Raw genomic sequence first — 22,600 nt, 5'->3', positions numbered from 1 at the left:
CGCGGTGTGGGCTTCTGCCCAATAGCCGCGGGCGGAGAGGATTGACGCGTCCGCTAACCAATGAAAATGCAGACGTGCGAACCGCGCTCCAATTGCGAGGCTTGGAGGGCGGGCCCCGCGCCAGAACGCTCGGCGGGAAGAGATGGATGTGCGGCGGCGGCTGCAGCAGCTGTTCCAAGACCCGCAGCCCACCGGGACCATTGTGCTGGAGCGGGCGCCCGCCCCCGCCGCTACTTCCTGGATCTCTCTGTCGGCACCCCCGCCGCCTCCTCCTCCGCCGCCGCCGCCGCCGTCGTCGTCGTCTTCCTTGCCGTCGGTGCCGGCATCGCCGCCGCGGCGGCAGGGTCCGCTGCCGGAGGAGTGCGCCGTGTTCCACTGCCGCGGCTGCTGGACGGTGCTGGGCGACTCGCTGCAGCTGTGCGGGCAGGAGCCGCCGGGGCTCGGCGTCCTCGTCTGCTTCAGTCAGTGCCCCGTCGGGGGCCGAGGACGAGCGGGGTTTGGGGCGGGCAGCGGCGGCCGGGCTGGGGTTGGTCCGGGGACTCTCGGTTGCAGCGCGTCTCTCTGTGTTTCTTCACAGAAGTCACCGGCGATGTCACCTGGGAGGACTCGCTGTTGGTCGGCCTCGAGGGAGCCCTCCTGGGATGGTGCGTAGCTCCCGTATTTCCTGGCGGCGGGCGTGCCGTGAGTGGCCGCCGCGGTAAATCGTGCGGGCAGAGCTGGGCTCCGGCAAAGCCGGGAGCTCCTCCGGGCTTGTGTGAGTGGGGGTTCTGAGTGGCTTGGTAAACTCCCAAGCGACTTCTGTGCCTGTTTCACACTTAGGATAGGGCAGCCTTTTGTACGGATGTGCTTTGCGCTTGAAATCAAAAGTTTTGCTGCTCTAGCCTCTGTGGGTGGAGAGAAACATTCGAGCAATGCAGTAGGAGACAGCTTAGCTTGTAGGTCCCTTTCTTTCCTTCCCTAAACTTAAAACACCTCTGGGTTTTGTTTGGTTTGGTGGGTTTTTAGTCGGTTTGGTTTGGTTTTTCGGGGACGGGTGGCTTTTGGTTGGTTGTTTTTTCTTAATAATGGAAATTAAAAACTTGTGCTGCCCTATTCATGAACCTGCCGTTAGCAAGATTTGGTAACTCCGTCTAATGGGAAGAATGTAAAATGTCACCTGGGGGCTTACAGAACCAGCAGCTTGTTTGAATGATGTTTAAAGGCTGTTTTACAAATTACAAGCGATGCCTTATATTGAATATATATATATATTAAGGACTGGGAGCCTTTTCAATATAAGACTTGCTCTTTTCTTGACTTTTTTCCTTGTCCCTCTCTCTGCATGGGACAATAATTGTTTTATTAGAAAAAATGCATTGTTTTATCACTTAAATCATATTTCAATAGAATAGTCTAAACCACTCTGTGATAATAAGATGTGCGTTTTCTTCCTTAATAGCAACTTCACTTATTAGAGAGATTACGTCTTTCACAACATGCCCAGTTTCTTATGGTCATGTTGTTTTTTCATGTACTATTTTTTTGAGGAGGGGGCATTATTATGCCTTGGACTTTTCCCCAGCACAATGGAAGATTTGCACAAATATGCAGCATCTGTGGTTTGAAAAGCTGCTGTTTAAGAACACTTTTCCCTTTCTCTCTTTAGTGCTTATTATTTATTATCCTGTCGGTCATGTGGCTTGGCTGTGGGCTTCATTCTTCATTCTTCTGGCAGCGACCTGGCATATCTCCGAGACTTGTTCTGTTTCTTCAAGGATAGCATCATCTGGTGAGTACACTGTATTGTTGTAAATTACTGTACAAGTAGCCTACACCTAACAAAAGTGGTTTGGCTTTTGTCTGAGCATATTGGTGTGGGATTTTAATATCCTGGATGTCTAAATTTTATTGATGTGAATCCCTTTGATTTGCCTTGCACCACTTGAGTGTCCTCGTGCAATGTAAGGCTTTACTTGTGTGCAATACTGAAATATCTTCAGTTCCAGATTCATTTGGCTAATGTAAGCTATCTGTGATAGGTTGAGGACTTGACTATAGAAGCAGTAAATTACTTATAGGTGGTGATGAGAGGATTTTGATTGCAAAGTAAAACCATTGTTAAGTTTTGCATATTTTCATAATTAGTTTTGGCAACAACCTTGTATCTGCTTTAAGATCATCTTAAATTATCTGTCTAAATAATGCAGCTATAGCTTTTTTAACTGTTTTTCCTGTGTTTTTTTCCCTCTGCCCTTTTCTTTTCCAGTTACCTTGTAAAAAAACAAAGGATTATAGAAGCTTCTAAGGTGAATTTTCCACCTGTGACCTTAAAGGAACACATGCAGAAAGTAAGATTTCCACAGTAATGGAAAATACTTTTAAATTGCTGATAATTTTGGACACTAATTCAAAAACATTGATACAAATGTGGGGTTTTTAAGTGCCCAAGACTGAGGAAATGCTGCCTTATGTGACAATAACTGACTCAGTGCATGAGATGTGGAACATTTTCTAAGATCCCTAAACTGCAAAATATACCCAGTTCTAGCTAAATTTTGGCAAAACTTTGTTATCCTTTTATCTCTACACTTTGCAAAGACAAAACCCCCCAAGAATCGTTTATACAGACTTGGCCTAAGTATTACGACTTGTGTGGTCATTGTTGAAGAATTTAAAAATAGAATTTTTTTTTATTTGAAAGGGATTTTTAAAGAGTTATATCTTTATGTCTGTGTAAGCTCAAAGCACCATGGCAGTATTTGTACTCTGAGACAACTCTAGGAGCTCCCTCCTGTTTTGGTGTTCAAATTGGATGTTCTTATCTGTAACCTGACTAGTTTTTGTTAGTTAATTGCCTGTGCCTTAGTGCAAAAAAGTTAGTTGTGTGTAGGGGACAGCCAGCATACCCAGTGTTTATGTTTATTTGTTTTTTACTTTGGGTTTGAGTTTAGGTTTTAGTTTCTCTTTTAATGGGCCTTTGACATTTCTGAAGTTTGGTCCTGTTTTGAGTCATCTTCCAGTGTCTGTAAAATCAAGAGTGTTTTTACAGGTCAGGTGAGGCTGATGCAAAAATCTTATCCAGTTAAAACTTCTGAAGTCGAAGTAAAAATACATGATTGAAGTAAAAGTATGGTAGCACTTCATTGCAAACACAAATTATGTGCCTGTAGAGAGTTTTCTTGTTGACTAGAACAAGCTCAAGCATCAGGCCTTTGCTTTTTGAGACATAATGTCCACATGTATTCCTAAGATAATGATGAAACAGTTTGTCCATATAGGGTTAAAGAAGGTCTCTGGCTATGTGAAAACTTAACTAGGAAAGATCAGATTCATCATAGTAAAACTGTATCATAGTAAAACTCCATCTCCTTAAATAGTTATTTCTATTATGTCCCTGGAAGGGCTGATACTGGCACACATTCATCCATCTCCTTGTAGTAGTGCAGTTTGTAGTGCAGCCCTCTGATCTGGGTGCTGGTTTTATCAGTACTAAACATGCAGTATAGAGATCAAGCCCTCTCTATTTTTCCATCTTCAAAGTGAGCTGCTCTTTAGCCACTTAAAGTGGGGTGCAGGTCCTTCAAAGATCCGATGTTAGGACTGGTTTTACTAATTTTAACACTCTTAATTTCTCTTTTTTTCTAGGTGAAAGAACATCTTGTGGACTTCAACAGTCGCATAGAATTAGTGATAAGGAAGCTGGAGAAACTGGAACAAAATAATTATGCAACAGAATGGCAAAACTCTTCAACAGAAGCAGATGACCTAGTATCAGGATATGCAAGAGTTAATGCCAACTAATACTCCTTTTCAAGAAGTGCTGGAGCTGTTTCTGCATCTCTGCTGAGTTTGGTCATTACAAAGACATAATACACCTGACCAGGTTTGAGTGTTGATCTGTCACTTTATCTGTGTGTGGAAAGAACTGATGATGAAGTACATCCCTCCAGGGGAACACCTGAAAATCTGACATGCTGAAGTTATGTTTGGAAGACTGAATAGCTCACCCATGCAGCACATCACTCTCTGAGGCTGTTTAAGTGTGGGTTTGTTTTTTCTAATGACTTCAGGGGGAAAACCACCCTTGTAAATACTTGTCAGGTTTCTGGAGCTATGTAAGATATACTTAACAAGGTGATGATATTCAAGAGCTGCCATTACAAACTGAACATTCTTAAGAGACCTAAAGCTCCTTTCCTGCCTTTTAATACAGACACAGTGTTAACGACAGCCTTGGTTTTAATGGCAGCTAGTTTTTGGTCAAGTGGCTCCTTAGCCACATCTGATATGTGAGCCACTGATAAATGGACTCCTGAATAGTTTTCATGTTTACTTGTGCATGCTGCCTGCAAAAGCAGCAGATAAGCACATCACAGGTGCTGCAGTGTTCTTAGTGCATGAGTCTGGATGGCATCATGAAGGCAGAACACAAGGTTTTGGATTTCTGGTCAAGGGCAATCCACATGCCTGCCATGTCTGCTGAAGGGCAGCCCTAGGAAAAGGACTGAGTCAAATTCTGCCAGCTAAGGCTGTGAAAAAGTGCCTTGAACAGATTTGAGCATTTCTTTCTGGAATGTCAGCTATGAAACCAAGAAGCAGTCTTCTACACAATCCTGGAAGCAATGTTTTCCTGCAAGTTATGATTTGCCTGTTGCCTTCAACTGGCCAGTTAAGATATTTCATAAAAAATACCTCTCACGGCTCATGGTCATTCCTCTCTGTTGAAAATTGGTTCTGCTTATTTCCAAACGTTTAGAAAATAATTTTACATTAAAGAAAGTACTACTTACACTTTGTTAGTGGGAGAGAATATTCCTAATTCTTGTTCTTGGAAGATTAAGGGCCCTTTTCCTCTCTCTTTTGCTGTTTAAAGGGCTAATGTTTTTCCCTAAGGGAATAATGAACTTTATGGAAAGTTTAGTAGTTCTCTGTAGTAGTCTATAGAGGATTCTATTTACTTGATCGATTTAATTCCAGTGATTTAAATTGCCTTCTCCTTCCATATATATGACCAGCAGGTTGCAGACCTCATTGCTGCTGCTGCCAATTCTGTGTTTTGTCCTATTTGTAAAATAACTCAAAATGGGCTTGGAGCAGAGGGGACAAAACTGACTGTAAGGCACCTGAGAGGTTTTAGGTGGGTAGCTGGTGCTTAGGCTAGTACTAATGCTCACTGTGCTGCTTTCTGTTTGGGAGCTCTCTATGGGCTTGGTTCGTTGTGGTAAGCAAAACCAGAGTATCAACAGTCATTCTGCAAGGGGAGGAGGGACTCTCACAAATTCTGATACCACCACTGAAGTACTTCCTTAGTCCTTGTGTTGTTGCACAAGTATAAGAAATGTGATTGAAAATGGGACTATTTTATTTTGCCCTTTCATTCCGGTTTCTGCATTGAGACTGATTCTTGCTACTTTGTATCTCTACTATGAACAATGCTAAATTGTTTTGTTGCATTAGTGTTAATCTCTAAAAGAAAAAGAAAGCTGTCAATTACGTTTTTGTATTATATTTAAAGTCATAAAAAAGGAACTTGTTAAATAAAGGCTGAAATTCAGAAATTCATATTGTGCAAATCATTGCCAATATTACTTCTTTTCCTTTGACTGATTTTGCAGAAAGAAAAACATCACTTCCTCTTCCTTCAGTCCTCACTTGTTATGAAGCATCAAAGTAATGGTTCCTCAAATTATATTACTTAGCATGAATTCAAATAAATAGTGAGTATGTGCTGAAAAATAGCTGATAAATTTTTAAACTGCATTTCTGTAATCTTTGAAACTGGGAGGACCTCTGCCAACCACAGAAGAAATTTTTCATAAGTGTAGTCATCAAAACAATAAACAATACATAAATAAAACAGTTTCCTGAGGGGCCTTATTATTTTTAGGCAATCAATACAAGCAACAGAGGGTTTTGCTACCCTCTAAAACAGCCCTTGAAGCTCCTAACTGGTAAGTTATGCATCTTAGAATGAGTGAAATAGCAATTTTTGTTTAGCTGTCTAAGTCAAAAGCTCTTGTGCCTGAAGTTTGCTGGGAGAGCTGACCCCAAAGCAGATATCCAGCATATATGAATTCAGCTCAAGTTGTTAAATTTTGACAAAGCTACAGCAACTACACCTCAGAAGTGGAGTGGAATGTAATTTGTCTTCTGAACAGATGACACATCCATTTTTAGTGCATTCTCAGCCTGTGCTGCTTTATTGCTAAAAAAATTTGTATACAGGTGCAGAGTTTCCAGGTTCATTTTTAAACAGTTCCTCTTTACAGTGTCAAAAGAATAAAATATTATCTTGAAATCCTCAAAGATGCATAGATATAAAAGCAAGCTGCCTTTTGGAAAAAAATCAGAATTTGCAGGGAGACATTCTTTCACTGTTACCATGTAAAACATGTGCAATGGGAGTACATAATTCATAGTCACACCAATAATTTCCTCCACTAATTCATGCAAGAATGCTATCAGAAGTTCAGTATAAGTATTCTTTAGCCTATTAAGTGCTAAAGTAATTTTTAGGAATTTATATCTAATACTTCTCCCTTGCTGTTACAATTTTCAAAAGGAAAATAACTTCACTGACATCCTGAAGTAGCTTATTCCCCAGGTTATACTGAAGGGAAATACGAAGGATACAATGGCTTACTCATTACAAAAAATATTTAACAGACTTTAAAATCATGCATAGTGTTCTAAAGAATTAAAAATGACCGTGGTTAACCACTGAGTGAAATTTGTCTTAGAAATTTTGTTTCTTGAAGAAGTCGGCTCAAAGACTTTTATTCAGTTTAACTTGTGATATCATGGAATAGTTCTCTTACAATATCCCTATATTCATTTGGCAATCCTTACATATCTAAAAAGAGCATTAATGGGCAAAACCACAATTCCCATTCTAAACCCAAAACACAGAATGAATGTGTTAGGAATGATTGGCTATGAAGTATGAATAGGAGTTAACTTGACACATCTTTTCTTCCTCCAAGACATTTCTTTTTACTTAAGAGAGAGTACTGAGCCTCTGTACATGGAGAACTGTTCTGCACAAGTTAAGCCCACAAAATTAAGCTAAACTACAAGTATGGAATTCTGCAATAAAAAGCCAGTATTCTACATATTTAATGACAGGTTTAAAGTTGGAAAAGTATTAGTGATGTAGGCTATGCCACACATTCTCTTATTTTCAAACTGCCAGCAGAAATTGAATGCATTATCCACTAAGAGACTTGAATTACAGAGAACACACTAAGAGTTTACAGAAAGGTGGCACCCAAATTCCCTTTTATTTAATAAGTGAAATAAAGAAAAAAAGACAATTGCAACCTCTGTTGCAGAAGATGAAGACCTTCGGTGATCAAATCTCATTTTCTGTTTTTAAAAATCTCTTTAAAGAACTTAAAAAATGTACAAGATTATCAGTATTTTCAGATTCATTCCTGCGGATGCCATTATTGCTGGCTGATACCAGTATGCTTCAGTACAGCTGCCTATGTGGCTAGTGTTACCTGAAAATACTGTCTATTAAAAAGCTATTCAACACCTGAAAAATATGTACTGTGCTTTTTAATTTCAGTCTTCTCCAAATAATTTCTCTCACCACACTCAAGCTTATTACCTACAGTCTGGCAAATACTACACTCAAATTGAGTCTGTGGCTTCTGTTACTTGTTTGTTGGCTTGGGTTTTGGGGTGATTTTTTTGTGGGTTTGGTTTTTTTCCTTCCCACCAGTTGGTCCCCCTGCACTGTAAGAAACTCTGCACCCTTTTCCTTGCTACAGCTGCAGCAGGTGAGAAACCTCATCTCGCCTCTAAACATGCTTAGTTCATGCCCTGCTTTTTACATGCTTAGGACAGTGACATGAACCAGACAAGAGGTTATAAAGGCGAGTTCTGCTGATCCTGGTTCCTGATTTACAGTTTTGGTGCCATGCTTCTGTCCCTATCTATACATTCTGCCCCCATCTCTACAGAGGCAGCACATTCTCTAAAAAAACTTAAAATCTGAGAATCAAAGCAGGAAGTTCAAGCTATTGGTATATTAATTCCTATTGCTTCATTATGTATAAATGCATATCTCAATTAACTGGTAATAACTACATTACACTAGACATTTTGAATCATGCATAATTAGAATACTAGCTCTAAGATTTGGTTTGTGGGCCTGTGCTGCTTTCCTTCAGTTTCTCCATGCAGTTCTTCATGCCTAAGGCATTACAAACTGCCTGCCTTTCGTTTGATCTGCAAACACACTCATTTGGAGGGGAAGTGGAGAGAAGCAGACAGGATTTACATAGGACACACTGAACAGAAAGTTACCTTCTCTCTTTAACTTTAGATGGGGTAAAGTCTTGGGACTTTTTCTGTATTATAACCCAGTACATAGGCTCAGAGACAGAAACAAGGTCTGCTGACATCATGAACACTGACACTTTCTCTAAAACACAGGAGGAAGTGTAGAGACTGAAAGGGAACAGACATTAGAATCCATGGTTAGTGTTCTGCACTGTTGAACAAGACAGCCTGGTTCAACTGTTGGCTTTTGTGTGCCAGTCAAAGTGCTACAGGGGCAAAATGCTGGATCATTCTGTGAAAGAAATCCAGTGGAATCTAACTTGAACTGTCATTCTGCAGCTCTGTACCTGACCAGCAAGCAGGACTATTAGTATTGGAGGAAGACCAGCCAGTTTCCTAAGGATGCAAGAAGCGGTAATTTCTAAGATTTGTTATACATCAAAATTTGTTCTAGCTTCAGTATTTTTCTCCTTTTCTGTCCCCCCAAAAAACAGACTGACAGCTCTTGACAATGTAATCCTTGTATAAAGCATCAGTATCCTCAATCTCAGTACAATTTCTTCTCACTATCAAGAAGTGTTTGCAATACTTTCTTTTTTCTCCTGAATTTGACAATTACCCTCAGTTTCAGAAGGGACCAACACGAGTACAGTCTAGACCTTCTGCAGCAGCACTACCGCTTATACAAACAGAATATATTTGTATCATCTGGGTTTAGTACTGCTAAAGGAGGAATGTCTATACTGGTCATTATACCTTTGATATACCACACTTGGGTGTGGTAGTACCTGAAGCTCCCACATAGGTTTAGAAGCTGTTAAATCAAGGACATTGAAGAAAAAGTCATGCCACAGTACAAGAGCTGAAAGGCAAAGGGATTCCTTTTGTTACTGTGAATAGTAATTCCTAGTCCAGAAGCCCACAGAATTCAGATCATTATTAAAAGCCTGAACTGGGAAGTATATGTAGTAGCTTGCCTGGCTATGTGAGTCTTTATTTCCTCCTCCCTTTTCTGAGTGGATATACCCTTCAAGAACTCTGTTCAGCCACAAAGTTCATACTTCTGAAGCATGAACGTGGCTTCGTTTTCATTATAATTTCATTATTATGTAAATGTACTTGCTGACCACAGACCACAGTAAATTCCTCATTTCTCTAATGTAATCAGAGAGCAATCATATGAAGGTCCCCTATGGCCAGCTTCCAATTTTATCAAAAATTCAATAGTTGGAATTTAAGCTGATTACAGACTTTCAGATCAATTAGCTTTTCATAAGCATATTACATATTAGCCAATTTAGACATTCTCATGCTTATCCTGCTACTTTATACCGTAAAAATGCTCACAGCCCTCACAGTTCCATTATCAATTTATGAAGAGCCTAAGTGTTTCACCCCCATGCTTTAAAAACACAAGAAGCTTCCATTAAGCTGGAAGTCACAGTCTACTTCAGCTTTCCAGAAGAAATGCAGCCAAATTGTTCTAAACCTCTGATCAAGTAAATTGTTCAGAATACATTACTATTGGGCCATACTGTATCTAGAGATGAGGTATCTACACTGAAAACTGTCAGCTAGGAACAGTTTAGAACTCCTGTGGCTCATTTATGCAACCCTTTGATAGCAAGTAATCTGCTGGATGCAGATCTACAGGTATAGATCAATACCCCTTTGTTTTACCAGAGGCTTCACAGTACTTTCCTCTGCAAAACTTCAGGCATTAACTGAAATCAATGATGGTCTGAAACAGCATTTAGCAAAGCTGAAATTATTTTCTGCTGTAACATCTTTAGAGTTCTACAGTTGTGCTTGGCATGTACAAATATTTTGAGTGTCAAGTGCTCACTAATGTTTTTAATTTATGTTGTTTTTTTTTTTTTAAGACTAACTCAGATTGGTCTTCATAAGCAAAGAAAACAGAAAGTACTTCCCACCACAAAAGTTTCTAACTTTAGAATCCAGTTCTCTTCACAATACAGTATTAGGAAAAGTTTAATTTCTCAGAGAAACAGAGCAAGTGCTAGGCTACAAAAACAGAAAAAAAATTACAGGGAAACTTCAGCTATCCTTTCAAAGAGAACTGCCTGCCCTTCCCCCAGCACCCACTGGCAGTGCTTTAGACGTGGTGAAGCTAATTTTTCTTTTTTTAATATATACATCAAGTTCCTTAACTTAGTATTCAAGTTGCAAATTCCCTCCAATGAGAGGAACATAAGAAGAATTCGCCCTTCTTCTCAGGAAGACTCTTCACACAACTCCCTGCAGCACAGAGCGCCACAAACTTATTTGGTTATTACCCACTTATTCTACTGTACAGTCTTGCTAATGCAAGTTATTTACTATCACATGCAAAACAGTTATTGCTACTAAAGTTCTATTTTCTTATTAAATCATCTTATGGCTTTGTTTGCATCAGGGATTCTTCCCCCTACATACTGTGCTATTTTGCATTCCAGTTTCAGAGGTATTTTTCAATTGATTCTCCCAAGCACTAAACTACTTTATTCAATGGTACAGCTATGTCCATTTAGAATTGAGCCTGACTCTTAGCACAGGTCCCCCAGAGCTCTGCTGTAAATGGCCCACCTATCCAATTTTCTCAGAAATTTATTAGATGCAGAGGGTTGTTTGGTTGGTTTTGTTGGGGTTTTTTTTCCCTGTTACATACATTAACTCTGCCTGGATTACTGTCATTGCACAGAAGTACATGCTTCTTGATTAGTTACTTTAAAGATATATCGTACCAAAATTACAAAACCAAGCTTCCCATTCCCTCCCTCCCCCTAATGGCCATTTACAGGCAGGTCTCAGGAAAAAAAAAAGATGCAGTATCCTCTCTAAGCTAAAAGAGAGAAATGGGTGAAGAGCAGCACTGGTATCAAACACAAGACTTCTTCCTAGGAAATCAGAGGATGCCATCCACAGAGCAATGCACATCTCAAGAATTATACCAGTCTCCTATTTGACCAGTTCAAGCTGCCCATTGAGTGCTAAATCAATTTTACTTCCCTGGTCTAAACTTTCCTTCTTGAAAAAAGCAGAGGGAGAGAGAGAAATCATTAAAATTGAATTTAGAGCTGGAAAGCAAAACTAGAAGTTACCTAAAATACAAGATATTGAATTCTCAATAATACAGGGGTGGGGAATCTCTGATCCATTGGCTAGAGACAGCCTGCTGCACACATACAGGCTACAACATCATTTTCCAACAGCCTTTGACCTTAATAATATTCTGTCTTATTAAGATGTATGTAAATGCAGGATCCACCAAAGTTATTTTAAGATTCAATAGGACTTCAGCCAAAAAGGTTCCCCATTCCTGCAATAATGGATAAAAGTCTTCTACGCATAATTAGCACATCACATTTTGCAACTATTAACTTATCACACAATGAGGATGTTTTACTAGCTATAATAATCATATAAACAGATCTGAAAAAAAGATTACTTAACAGAATTTGTAAATGATCTGAAGGTAAGAGATGCTTAGAGAATGCACACAAACTCCTTAGCATATTCATAATTTTCTGAGTATATCACAGGATGGGTAATAAATGGTCCAATAAAATTGAAAATTAAAGAAAACACCAACAAAGATTAAAAAGAATCACACTGGTAGAGGTGAGAATTATGGATGCTTGCATACTCTATCTTACTGCTACAGCTGGACAGACAGACAAATATCAAAAGTCAACTATGATTCTATGAAGCCCATTAAGTGAATGAGTTCCATTTCTAAGGATAGCATTGCCATTGTCAAAGGGAGGATACTGCATGTTTAGACCATGTTTGTGACATTTCTATTGTATCCTTTCTAGTGTTAATTACATTATCATCACTGTTTACTAATAAATTTGTCACTCGGAAACTGTAAAAATACTACTAGGCTCATGCACTGATCCTAACATGGCACTACAGTTTGCTACAAAGCACTAATGCTTATGGAACTATACACATCTCAAAATGGAAGACATTGGTGATTTTGTTGTTTTCAAACAACTTGTAACATCATTTTGTCCACAAGTATTAAAATATATATATGTATATATATATATATATATATATATGAGCTATTGCACATGCCCCTTGTTTTTGTAATCTTTCACGTGGGAAGATTTCCAACCAACATAAAGAAAAAGTGGAGCAAGAAAAAGTGAGTCAGATGAAGCAGCATTTCCAAACACAGCAGTTCTTTAAAGGTGCTGGCCAGGAAAGTACAGCAATTGGGGTCTTCTGGGCATGCACTACTGGAGTATTATTTCTGTGAAAGCCACAGATCCTTAACCTAATAAAATCCTGATGTTCTAAAATTAAACTTGAAAACCAATTTTTTTATACTGTCATGAGTAGGAGTCAAGAAAAGAAATCAGTAATTCTACTTTTTTGTTACAATGCCAGGTTACAAAATATTGAGGTTAAGGAGCTTAGATTATCAGGTCTCTAGTCAGACAAACTTGCAATTTTTGTACATGTCCACAGAAAACAAAAATACCTTCCTGTCCCCCACGTATTTTGTCATCAAGCTATGCAAGAAACACCTGCTATCTCTAACATCAGAGGGATAAGTATGGACAGAAGGAAGAAAGAAAATTCCCAGATCTAAAATCAGACATTTCTTATACCACATACTTCCCACCCACTGTAATCCTATGATACTGACAGTATCTTCCATCACTTAGAGATGGATCCTGCTTCTACAGACATCTCCATTAAATCCTATTGACTTCAAAGTAAGGAGGCCCTTAAAGGAAGTGTGCTTTTCTAGTTGCCTCCAAGGCCAGAAAGTTCAGACCATATTCAGCAAAGAAATCCTAAGTCAGGCCAAGCTGGCGGCTGCCTCATCAAGCTCAATGTTAACTCTTTATCACACAGCTCACCACAATATTACCATTTTAGAGCCCCTCTGCTCATTGAAGTTGGCATTACTTTGATATGCAGTGTCCTGCCCACCACTCTTAAGCTTAGATGTCTGCTCTTTGCTTCATGGAAACAAAAAATGGGTAAAGCTGTCATTAAATCCTATTGTTACAAAACAAGTCTAAACAGAGACATTACTTGGAGGATTAGGATCAACATCAATGCTTGTCCTCACTCTGCTATGGAACTTGGTTTCATAAAATGTCACCACATTTTTGATATTAGAATACTGCCCTGGTAATCTATCACCAAGATTTAAGAAGGATTTCAACTGTTTGCTCTTTCAGCCATTTTCAGGCTATCTGGCTCTCTCCAGCAGTTTCCTAAAAGGAAACACAGAACAAAACAAGAAATGTAGAACACCTCCCCAACTGTTTTAGCATCTCCCATATTTTTAGCTAGCAAATCACATTTTCTAAATCACAAGCTTGGAATAAGGTGCACTAAGAAGAGTTTCAGATTTGAGGTGGAATATAATACATATCCCAATTCTGGTAGCTTTTTGCCAAAAATCTTACTTGTTATAGATAATCCCATAGCAGGGAGCATGTAAACAGTATATGCTCCCATCTCAGAATGACAGAAAACATTTTATATAATTACAAATTACGTAGATGAAGAATCTTGTGTAAACATAAAAACCACCAGATTTGTGCCTTAGTTTGGGAAGGAATAGAAGAGCCAGAAAAAGGACTGTATTAAGTATTTCTGCTCTCAACTCACCCCTCTTACGTGGCTAACATTCCATTCTCTTGGGCCTATTTCTACCTAGATGACGGAAACATACAGGTCCTTTCAGTTCTCAGTCATGAAAGAATCAAAAACCAAGATTCCATCAGCAGTAGGGAAATCTGAAACTGTGTCAAGAACTGCAACTTTACAGCTCTGGTCTCTTCCATCCCATCAGAAGTTAATTTCTATAATAAAGAAAGATGTTCTGCCCATCTCTTCTGCTGTAGAGTGGTCTTGTTCCTTTTGATGCTAAGGATTCATAAAAAGCCTGAGGAAGGGAATGATTTAATGCAAACCTAGTCATTATCCTAGTCATTACCCCAGAGGCCTTCAAAGCTTCCTTTTTCTTTGCTAAAAATGAAATGATGCAGAGTAATTTCTTCTTCAGGTGAAAGCTCTTCATATCCTGCACTTACAGAGGTTCACACATCCAAACATACACTTTGATCACAGATACACAGTATAGACAAGGTAATTCTGTATTTGTTCTTGTGCATTAGCTGCTTTTTGTGAGTTGACATCTATCTACAAAGTCAAGCCTGGGACCTGGGCTAGAAAATACCTGTATGAGATGCCCCTAGTTGTTCGATAGGTTTCTTCCTCACATCAGAGCAGAAAATGTTCTGTTATTCGTGCTGCAACTTTTCATCTATATCAGGTCAGTCTGACACAGTAAAGCATGCAGACACTTTATCTGCTAGGAATTCCAATTTGACACAGCGAAGTACTTAACCTTCCTAAAATTAAGAAGGAAATACCAGTGAAAAACACCAGCTTCCACTTGCATCTGATTACAAAGTATTTTTCATTTTAAAATAGAATGCAGAAAACTGAATGAAGAGCTGGCACAGAAGACATTTTTTCAGAAAAACAAATGCTGATTTCTGTTACTCTGCTTCTGAGTTTTGATAAAACAGTGGGCTATTTCTGTGGGGGAAGTCATCTGGTGAATCAAACGTTTGGTGAGATGATTCAAACAGAAGTGGACAGATCTTTGTTTGTTCAGCTCCATGGAAATGAAGGACAGGTTTTGCTTGCTAGAAGAGAAACATCTGCATTTTATAGCGCTGGAGTAAGTAAGAGGACCACCTTCTTAGGAGAGGATCTGGAATTCCAAATTAAAAAACAGGGAAAGTAGTTTAGGAATCCGAGTAAAATACATTCAACATTAAAATGCCCACAGTTCACTACTTTAAAAGCTTGACTCTGATGGACAAAATTATCTGGATTCACCAACTGCAATAATCCCTTGGTCTGTAAGATTTTATATCTAACTTTAGATGTCTATAAGCTAGCTAAGAAAACACTTCAGAAATGCTGAACTATAAATTTACTCAGAAGTGATGCAGCTAAAAATACACCACTGTTAATTAGCTGTGGGGCTTCAACCATGTCTCCAACACAGAGCATGACAACGACAAGGTAGCAGCAGAGTGCACAGGGCAGAGAGAGCACATGCACTCTGCTCTAGCAGGTCACAGCTCAAGGAGATGTCAAGAACTGTCACCCAACGAATCATGAAACTGTCAGTGCTGGAGAGGAAAAGAGCATTTATGACAGTTTTAAGATCACATACAATAGGTTCTTACTTTTACTCATTTTTCCCCACTTATCCACAGCATAGACAAATTTCAGTAACTCATCTTTTCACCATTTCCTGGCCTTCTAACAGTGATACTTACCGGATACTACCTAGTCACAGCAGCTGTTAAGACATGGTATTTTTGCATTAAGTTGGAAGCTAACATGGGTGCACTCCTGCATAGGTATTACCAGAAATGTTTATTGCCATTCTCTTGCACTAAAATAAGAGATCCAAAATAGAGGAAAAAAAGAAAAAAAAATCTTTTTCATATACAAGAACATGAGAATAGCTAACCTCTTCCTCTCTTCTCCCTGTCTTTCTCATTTTAATTACCTTACCCATTCTGTTGATCGAGTCCAAAAATAGTCCTCTGGTGACATTTTTCAGCTCCTATGTTAGAAGCAGAGAGTAGAGCATGGAAATGAAAAATGGAAATGGAAATACAGTACATGTCATTATCAATATCACTCTTGAGTCACTCATATTTCAGCTGATCATTGGGTTGACCATCAACACTCGACTGTTGGGAAAGTCTTATTCTTATGAAGATGTGGAAAAATAGACCTGGAGAGCAGCAATAGAACATGCCAAAGGTTTGTGACAGAGCTGAGAACAGAATACAGCCCTTTGCTGCACACCTTAACTACCAGAATACCTTCATTTCATTTACTGGGAAAAAACAAATCAAAACTACAGAAGCTTATTGTAATCTTAGAAATTCTGAACGTACTTTTTTCCTATTCCATAATTTACAGTTAGATATTTTATCATTCTTCCATTCTTCTATAATTCAACAAATAACACTTTTAAGATAATGATTCTAAGTTAATACAATGACACAACTTGTCTTAGCAGAGCAAATTACATCACAGGACAGGGATTTTATGATTTTCAAAGCATTTACTCTTGATAGTCAAATCAGTATTTCTTTAAGGTGAAGTCCAAGCTGAAAGCTTGCACTGTGGCAACATTACAGTTCTCTGAAAGCACACAGCAACAAATTAAAATCTCAATGACAGATTTCTTAGGTCAGGGAAAAGGCAACTAAATCAGCCAACAATTTGTAAGCTAAGTACCTTATATTTAGTACCTCGATAACCTTACAATTGTACTTACCATTTTTTATCATTCCACATCCTCTTCAGCAAGCTTAAAAAGAAAGAGATGAATAAACAAAATTAATTTTGCATCTAGGAACCAACTCAGATCATGTATGATTATCTGCACAAGGCACAAAAGATTAGTTGTACCTTCCATGAACCAGGTAACATTTTTAACCTAACACATGCTGATGTTATTTTGCAAATTATCAGATATACCCCCTCCTCTAGTTTAAATCAAGAGAATTGGACCCAAGTGTGGAAGAGCCAGGACACACAAACTTTAAATAAGAGCAAGCACACATTTCAGTTTCATGGGAACTGACATGGACACATATTCAGTATCCAGTAAGGCCAGGAACTCTTTCACATTAATAATAAACTACAGTAGTGAGGACGCGGAGCTGACAACCTAACTGGAAGAATAATGGATTGCTATAAGTAGAACTATCTTGTCAAACAGAACCTACACTGTTCAAGATTCCTCAGCAAAGTATTACTAGCTTCCATATTCCTGCACAACACAGCATTTCTACAAGCACCATGCACCTGGACCTTCAGAAAAGCCCCAGTCATCAGACAATCCCTATTTCAGGGTAGTTACTGTGTTCCCATGTTATCAATTCTGACCCTTCCTACTCCAATTTTCCCTCAAGAACCAGCCAAGTACTATGGGAGTTTGAGACATTGAGGAACCAACAGCAAATACTTCACAAAAGAATTAACTTGAAAAGGAACAGTTACCAGGATTGGTAGTTAATTGGCAATAATCCCAAACTGCCTTGTCAAAATACAAACTACATAATAGAAACCAGACCAATCTTTGAAAAGCTGGATCTTCTTTCACTAAGACTATGAATTAGCTAAACACTAAAGCAAGTCTTTTTAAAAAGCAGCTGGTGGCATTTAAAGCAACTCAAGCAAAGGAATGGCTCATCCAACACTGAAATTCAGTTAGCTTTAACCTACTTTTTTAACAAGTTCACTGACTTTAAATGTTCCAGTTTTTAACTACTCTGCTTGATACACTCTCTAGCTGACTTTCATCAATTATGTGAGCACAGAGTTCACAGCAGTCCAACAGAACTTGCAAATGAACTGGATAAACATCAAGGTTATTGAAAATGAGCAGGCACTGAGACTGATGGTGATGTTATCAACTTTTCAGAAAAAGCCAGTGGACATTACAAAGAAAAAAAAATGCTACTGTTCTTGTTCCATACCTTACTGAACACACAATCAATTGATGTGGAGCGAGAAGGAACTGTGAAAGCTCAACACTGCCTACATGACTCCTTCTTCATTAAAAATTCATAAAGTATTATTTTCATTAAGTCTTGACCTATTGTCCATTCATTTTTTTTGCTCTACCATAACTAAAGATCAGTTTCCATGTACTTTAGATCTCACAATCAGATAGGTGCCTGTATCCAAGAAGTCCACTAACTTCAGGAATTCCAAAGCCAAAAAGAGATGAAGAAGTATCTCACAAATAAATTTACCCGCAAAACTCTAATACTTGTCTTCTCATATATATTAACATACTGTATTACCAATCCACTAGTATGGGCAAAAAAACCCAAAACACAGAAGTTGGTCTTCTGACATAATCAGCACACTGGAATTGGAGACTATACTAATATAATAGTACACAGCTATATAATCAACTTTCACTACACCCCCCACGCTCTGTTTTAAGGTACAACAAAAACTGAGATCCATCAGGTCTGGCTTTCCAAAATACTATCTTTGCCTCTTACACAGAAACAAATGCTCCAGGAGATGAGCAGAATTAAAAGGACTCAGAAGATGATTCCTCTCCTCTTGTCTAGAGACTGAGAAGTATGAGTAAGTGAGGAAGGAAAGACCTACAAACAGGTTTATACAAAAAGACCAAAACACAAAAAACTGGAAGTATAGTGGAGACCTATGGAGATAGAGAAAGCAAAATTAGCCCTACACATCACAAGTCACCTAGGGTTTTTCCCATGGCTTAAAAACTGCCAAATTTAACCTGGAAAGTGGACAATGACAAATTATTGGATTATAAACACAAGTACATCAAGAACAGCTTATAGTCTGGCAAAATTAACTGTCTTTGTGCTCTTTTCACCTTCTAGGCAACTTTGAACTAGGCATCTAAATGCAAGCTACAAGACAAAGACAAGAAGTTGTAAAAGAAAGTCTAAAACTGCAGAAAGAATGGGTGTGCCTGAGTGTGGAGGCACCAAATGCAACACTGAGCAGGAACTGGGCTCTAAGGGGCTTATGTTAGCAGGTCACATCCCCCTGCCACTTCAGAAGACATCCAGATCTGGAGATAACACTGATAACCCACAGAGTCAAAACAATGTAGAGACACAGGCCAATGTCCCCTCCAATAGAGTACACAAAGGCACATCTGTAGCCTAGAATGGTTGCCAGCCTAGGAAGAGGCCAGGAGACAGTAAGGACCTGTCAGGTGATGTCCCACGTCAACAAAGGCTGCCAGACTGCTGGATCCATGCTCACCTGCTGTAGAGACATCTCAGGCACCACCCAAACTCCACCTTAATTTTTTTGTTTCACCCTGTACTTTTAAATAAAACCCCTTTCCTCTTTCACCAGGTTTCCAATGCACATTTACTTCATTGCTGGTACAATGTTGTAATGGTACTTCCTACCACGCACAGAAACCAGGCAAAACTGCTTAAAAGATGAGCTTCCAATTCTGTGATCCACACACTGTAGGACTGTGCTCTAGGAATACTGTTCAGACAAAGAAACAACCTTTCTTCCACACTCTGTTTTAGAAAAATCCTCTTCTTTTTTCTAATCCCCTGAAGACTCTGCAGGTTTTGCATCTTGCACTCACATAACCGCTGGCATGTCAGGACTGATTTCAAACACTGCTCCTTTTTTAGTTTTTAAGAATGAACGTGGGAGGTGTTCAAGTGATACTCCAGATTCTTCACAAACTTGGTCAGGACTTTTTTAGCCTTGGCAGGCCCACAACTTTTGACACCCATGAATAAGAGGTGACCATGAGATGTACAGCCTATTCATGGAAATTTTCACACTGCAGACTCGCAGCCCTGTGGGCAAGATTGTAAAGCAATGCATGTTGATTTGACATACACCAGAGCAACAGGAAATTCTGATATTATTTTTTAAGATATTAGTTCTCACAGCTCTTGTGCACTGAAAGCAATTAAGAATAAATATTAATCCGTATTAATTTCTTACTGCTAAAGTAGTGTACAATTTCACACAAAAGCAAGCTGATTGCTTATCATTCTTCTCGTGATAGTATAAAACAATTATCTTTATATGTAGTATGCCAAAGACAAATCCCCTGGCATATTGTAAAAGTTCATACACAGACACATAAATAGGAATATTCATCAGTAGCAGCACACTGTGTCTTAATGTTCTGCTGCTCCTAGGCTGCTATTCCTGTTACTACATGAGTAATGCTGCACATGAAAATCAGTAAAATGTTCCTTAGGAAAAATTTCTCCTAAGTAGCTACTGCTTTCAGAACTAATTATGACAGACATGCTTATATTTCGTTTGAGTTATTTCACCAGTTACAAACAGCTACATCACTATTAGGTCATGCGTGCTAACACACCATGTCTCCACAAAATCTAAAGCTGTACATCTCATTTAACCACTTCAATTTTTTTCTTTTACCTGACATGCAGACTGAAAATGCAGTCACAATTCCATGATGAACTAGAGATTTTAAGCACTGCTATCAAATATAGAACACAAGGACTCTCATGCTTGTGACACTAAGAAGTGCTCGTTCCCTCACCTTTTTTTCTTCAAATTTAAACTAAGAACCATTCTCTAGCACAAAATACCACGAACAATTTTGAAGAATTCAGGGCATACCTGGCCTGCATGGGACTAACTTGGAAAGAAGAGATAGTGGGTTTAACAATAGTTTCACATGTTTCATGGTGTGTTAAATTCTTTTTACCTTATTATCAACGACCATATGAATTTATATGAGTAAACCAAATTCCATTATAATTTCTCCAATTTCCACAGAACTTGTTTTGCAGGGCGGATTATTTGTACCTTCTGGTTTTGTCAAACAACTAGGAAGCCATTCCCTTTATGCACTCCCGTGTCAGCGCTACAGACATCATAAAAGGATATAACCATTCAGATCAGCAGAATTCATCCAGCCCACAGATCGCATGAATAAGAACGGTAACAGCAGCGTAGCTGTATTCAGCGCTGAGCTTGTAGCCAGACATGCGAAGCCTCGTTTCAGATGACAAATTTCGGTTTCCCTTCCCCACGTCGCTGCCAGCCGCAGCTGTCCCCAGTCGGCCGCGGGGTACGGCTGTGCAGGAACAGGCTCTCCCGCTCGGCCATCTGCTGCAGCCCGGCGCCGGAGCTGCAGGACGCCCTCGTCTCCAGCGCCGAAGTTGCTGGGACTTTTAGGGCGGCGAGCGAGTCGGACCGGCACGGTTCCGGCTCCGGCTCCGGTCCGTCCCCACACGGTCACCGGCCTGCTCCTCGCTCGGGGCTGGCGCGGCGACGGCGGCCAGCCAGCCGCTCCCACTGCTCGGCCCGGCGCCGCGGGAACGAGCCCGAGCCCGGGCCCAGCCCAATCACGGGGCAGGACGGGGAAGCGGGTACGCGGGCGCTCGGTCCCAGCCCAGTCCAGGATCCGGCACCAGGCTCCAGGCTGGACGCGGCCGCTGTTCCCGCCGCACTCACCTGAGCGCGGCCGAGGCCGCGGGGACGCGGCCGGCCCGGCCCCTCCGCCTCCTCCGCCCCTCACTCCGCCATCTTCCCCTCCTTCCCCCGGCCTCCCGGCGGGGGCTCGCTGCGCCCGGCCCCGCCCACTCGGCCGCGAGCCTATTGGGTACCGTGCCTGTCCTCCGTTTTGGCGAGGATTGGCCAGCGGCGCCGTCCATCACGGGACTGGCCTCCCGCCTCCAAGGGGACCCTCTTCTGATTGGCCCCGGGGAGAGCAAGGGGAAGGGATTGGCTCGGGCGGCGCGAGCGGGACTGGCCCGGGGCGAGTCCTCCGCTGACCTCCACGGGGATTTAAAGGGGCAGGCCCGCGCCGGCGTTCGGTCTGGGTCCGGCGGTCGGTCTCGGTCCGGCGGTCCTACAGCACCTGGTGAGCTCACCGAGCAGCGTGGTTGCCCCGAAAGGCAGCATTCAGTCGTTCTGCCTTCAGTCGTTCTACGGGGTTCGTGTCATACTCAAAAATAATTATTTTTTAAATGTTTCTTTTTTAGCAGCGGTAATTTTGCGCTTGAAGCTGACGGGTGGATGTATTGAAGAGTGTGAAGAGGAGTACGCACCCATTCAGAAAAATCTGGAGAAACACCCCCGTCTCACCGTGATTCATCCCAGATTACTACAAGCCCTTTCGCTCGAAATCATAACACGTGTGTTAAAACATTTAATACAACACTTTTCTGCCGCATCACGTTTAAGAGCAGACTGGAACGAAACACTTTTGCTAACTTCAATACTACACACGCGTTATATTCACAACCAAAGCTCCAGTTTCAAAGAACCAAAACCAGGTTTTTATGTTCCATTGTAAAGAAAATAAGATCAGTTTTACTCCTGCTCTCCATGAGTCAAATCCTGTATTTTAATTATTCTCTTTTCCCAGAGCTGTTGTCAAGCTAAGGGGCCTGCAGGTTTTGGTACTGATTAGATATCAAACCTATTTCTGCTTTCTACAGTCTTCACCATACTCTGGTAACCGGTTGCAGCCACGTATTTTCTGCAGCCAAGCCTCCAGCCACTCCCAAACCCAGGGCTGCAGATTTGAAGAGACTATCCCTCAGTAGACTAGAGAATGGTTCATCTGTAGTTAAAATACCGTCCCTTATACTACTTTTTCAAAAGACAAAAGCAAAATATGTAGTAGCTCTGTCTTTGAACTGCCAACACCTTCACCTTCAAGAGGACCTGGTCTCAAGACAAAATACATCTAGTAAGTAACCAGGTATGCTAAAAATACTACTTTTGT

At 40.3% G+C, this 22,600-nt stretch overlaps 1 protein-coding gene and 1 long non-coding RNA gene across 2 annotated transcripts; one reads left to right on the top strand and one right to left on the bottom strand.

Moving 5' to 3' along the window:
• The first annotated feature begins 142 nt into the window (after positions 1-142).
• OIP5 (Opa interacting protein 5) lies at positions 143-5,461 on the top strand. Its single transcript, XM_062494917.1, has 5 exons — positions 143-461; positions 578-644; positions 1,646-1,768; positions 2,246-2,327; positions 3,625-5,461. Exons 1-5 carry the CDS (start codon positions 143-145, stop codon positions 3,778-3,780), a joined length of 747 nt encoding a protein of 248 aa, XP_062350901.1. The 3' UTR covers positions 3,781-5,461.
• A 6,949-nt stretch (positions 5,462-12,410) lies between these two features.
• LOC134045144 (uncharacterized) lies at positions 12,411-21,369 on the bottom strand. The gene is made up of 4 exons (XR_009933288.1): positions 21,322-21,369; positions 16,619-16,651; positions 15,841-15,892; positions 12,411-15,022 (listed from the first exon to the last, which is right to left on the bottom strand). It is a non-coding gene; the product is annotated as an uncharacterized LOC134045144 (long non-coding RNA).
• Positions 21,370-22,600: the final 1,231 nt, after the last annotated feature.

The sequence above is a fragment of the Cinclus cinclus genome, chromosome 6, assembly GCF_963662255.1.
Source record: "Cinclus cinclus chromosome 6, bCinCin1.1, whole genome shotgun sequence".
NCBI classification, from domain to species: Eukaryota; Metazoa; Chordata; class Aves; order Passeriformes; family Cinclidae; genus Cinclus; species Cinclus cinclus.
Note: the sequence above shows the minus strand (reverse complement) of the source record. Positions and strands in the feature narration are given on the sequence as shown.

Bases quoted from the DNA above. Each gene is read 5' to 3' on its own strand.
- OIP5 (XM_062494917.1), top strand. From the start codon at position 143: ATGGATGTGCGGCGGCGGCTGCAGCAGCTGTTCCAAGACCCGCAGCCC. The intron at 645-1,645 runs GTGCGTAGCTCC...TTCTCTCTTTAG, and splicing joins GAGGGAGCCCTCCTGGGATG to TGCTTATTATTTATTATCCT. The intron at 2,328-3,624 runs GTAAGATTTCCA...CTTTTTTTCTAG, and splicing joins TAAAGGAACACATGCAGAAA to GTGAAAGAACATCTTGTGGA.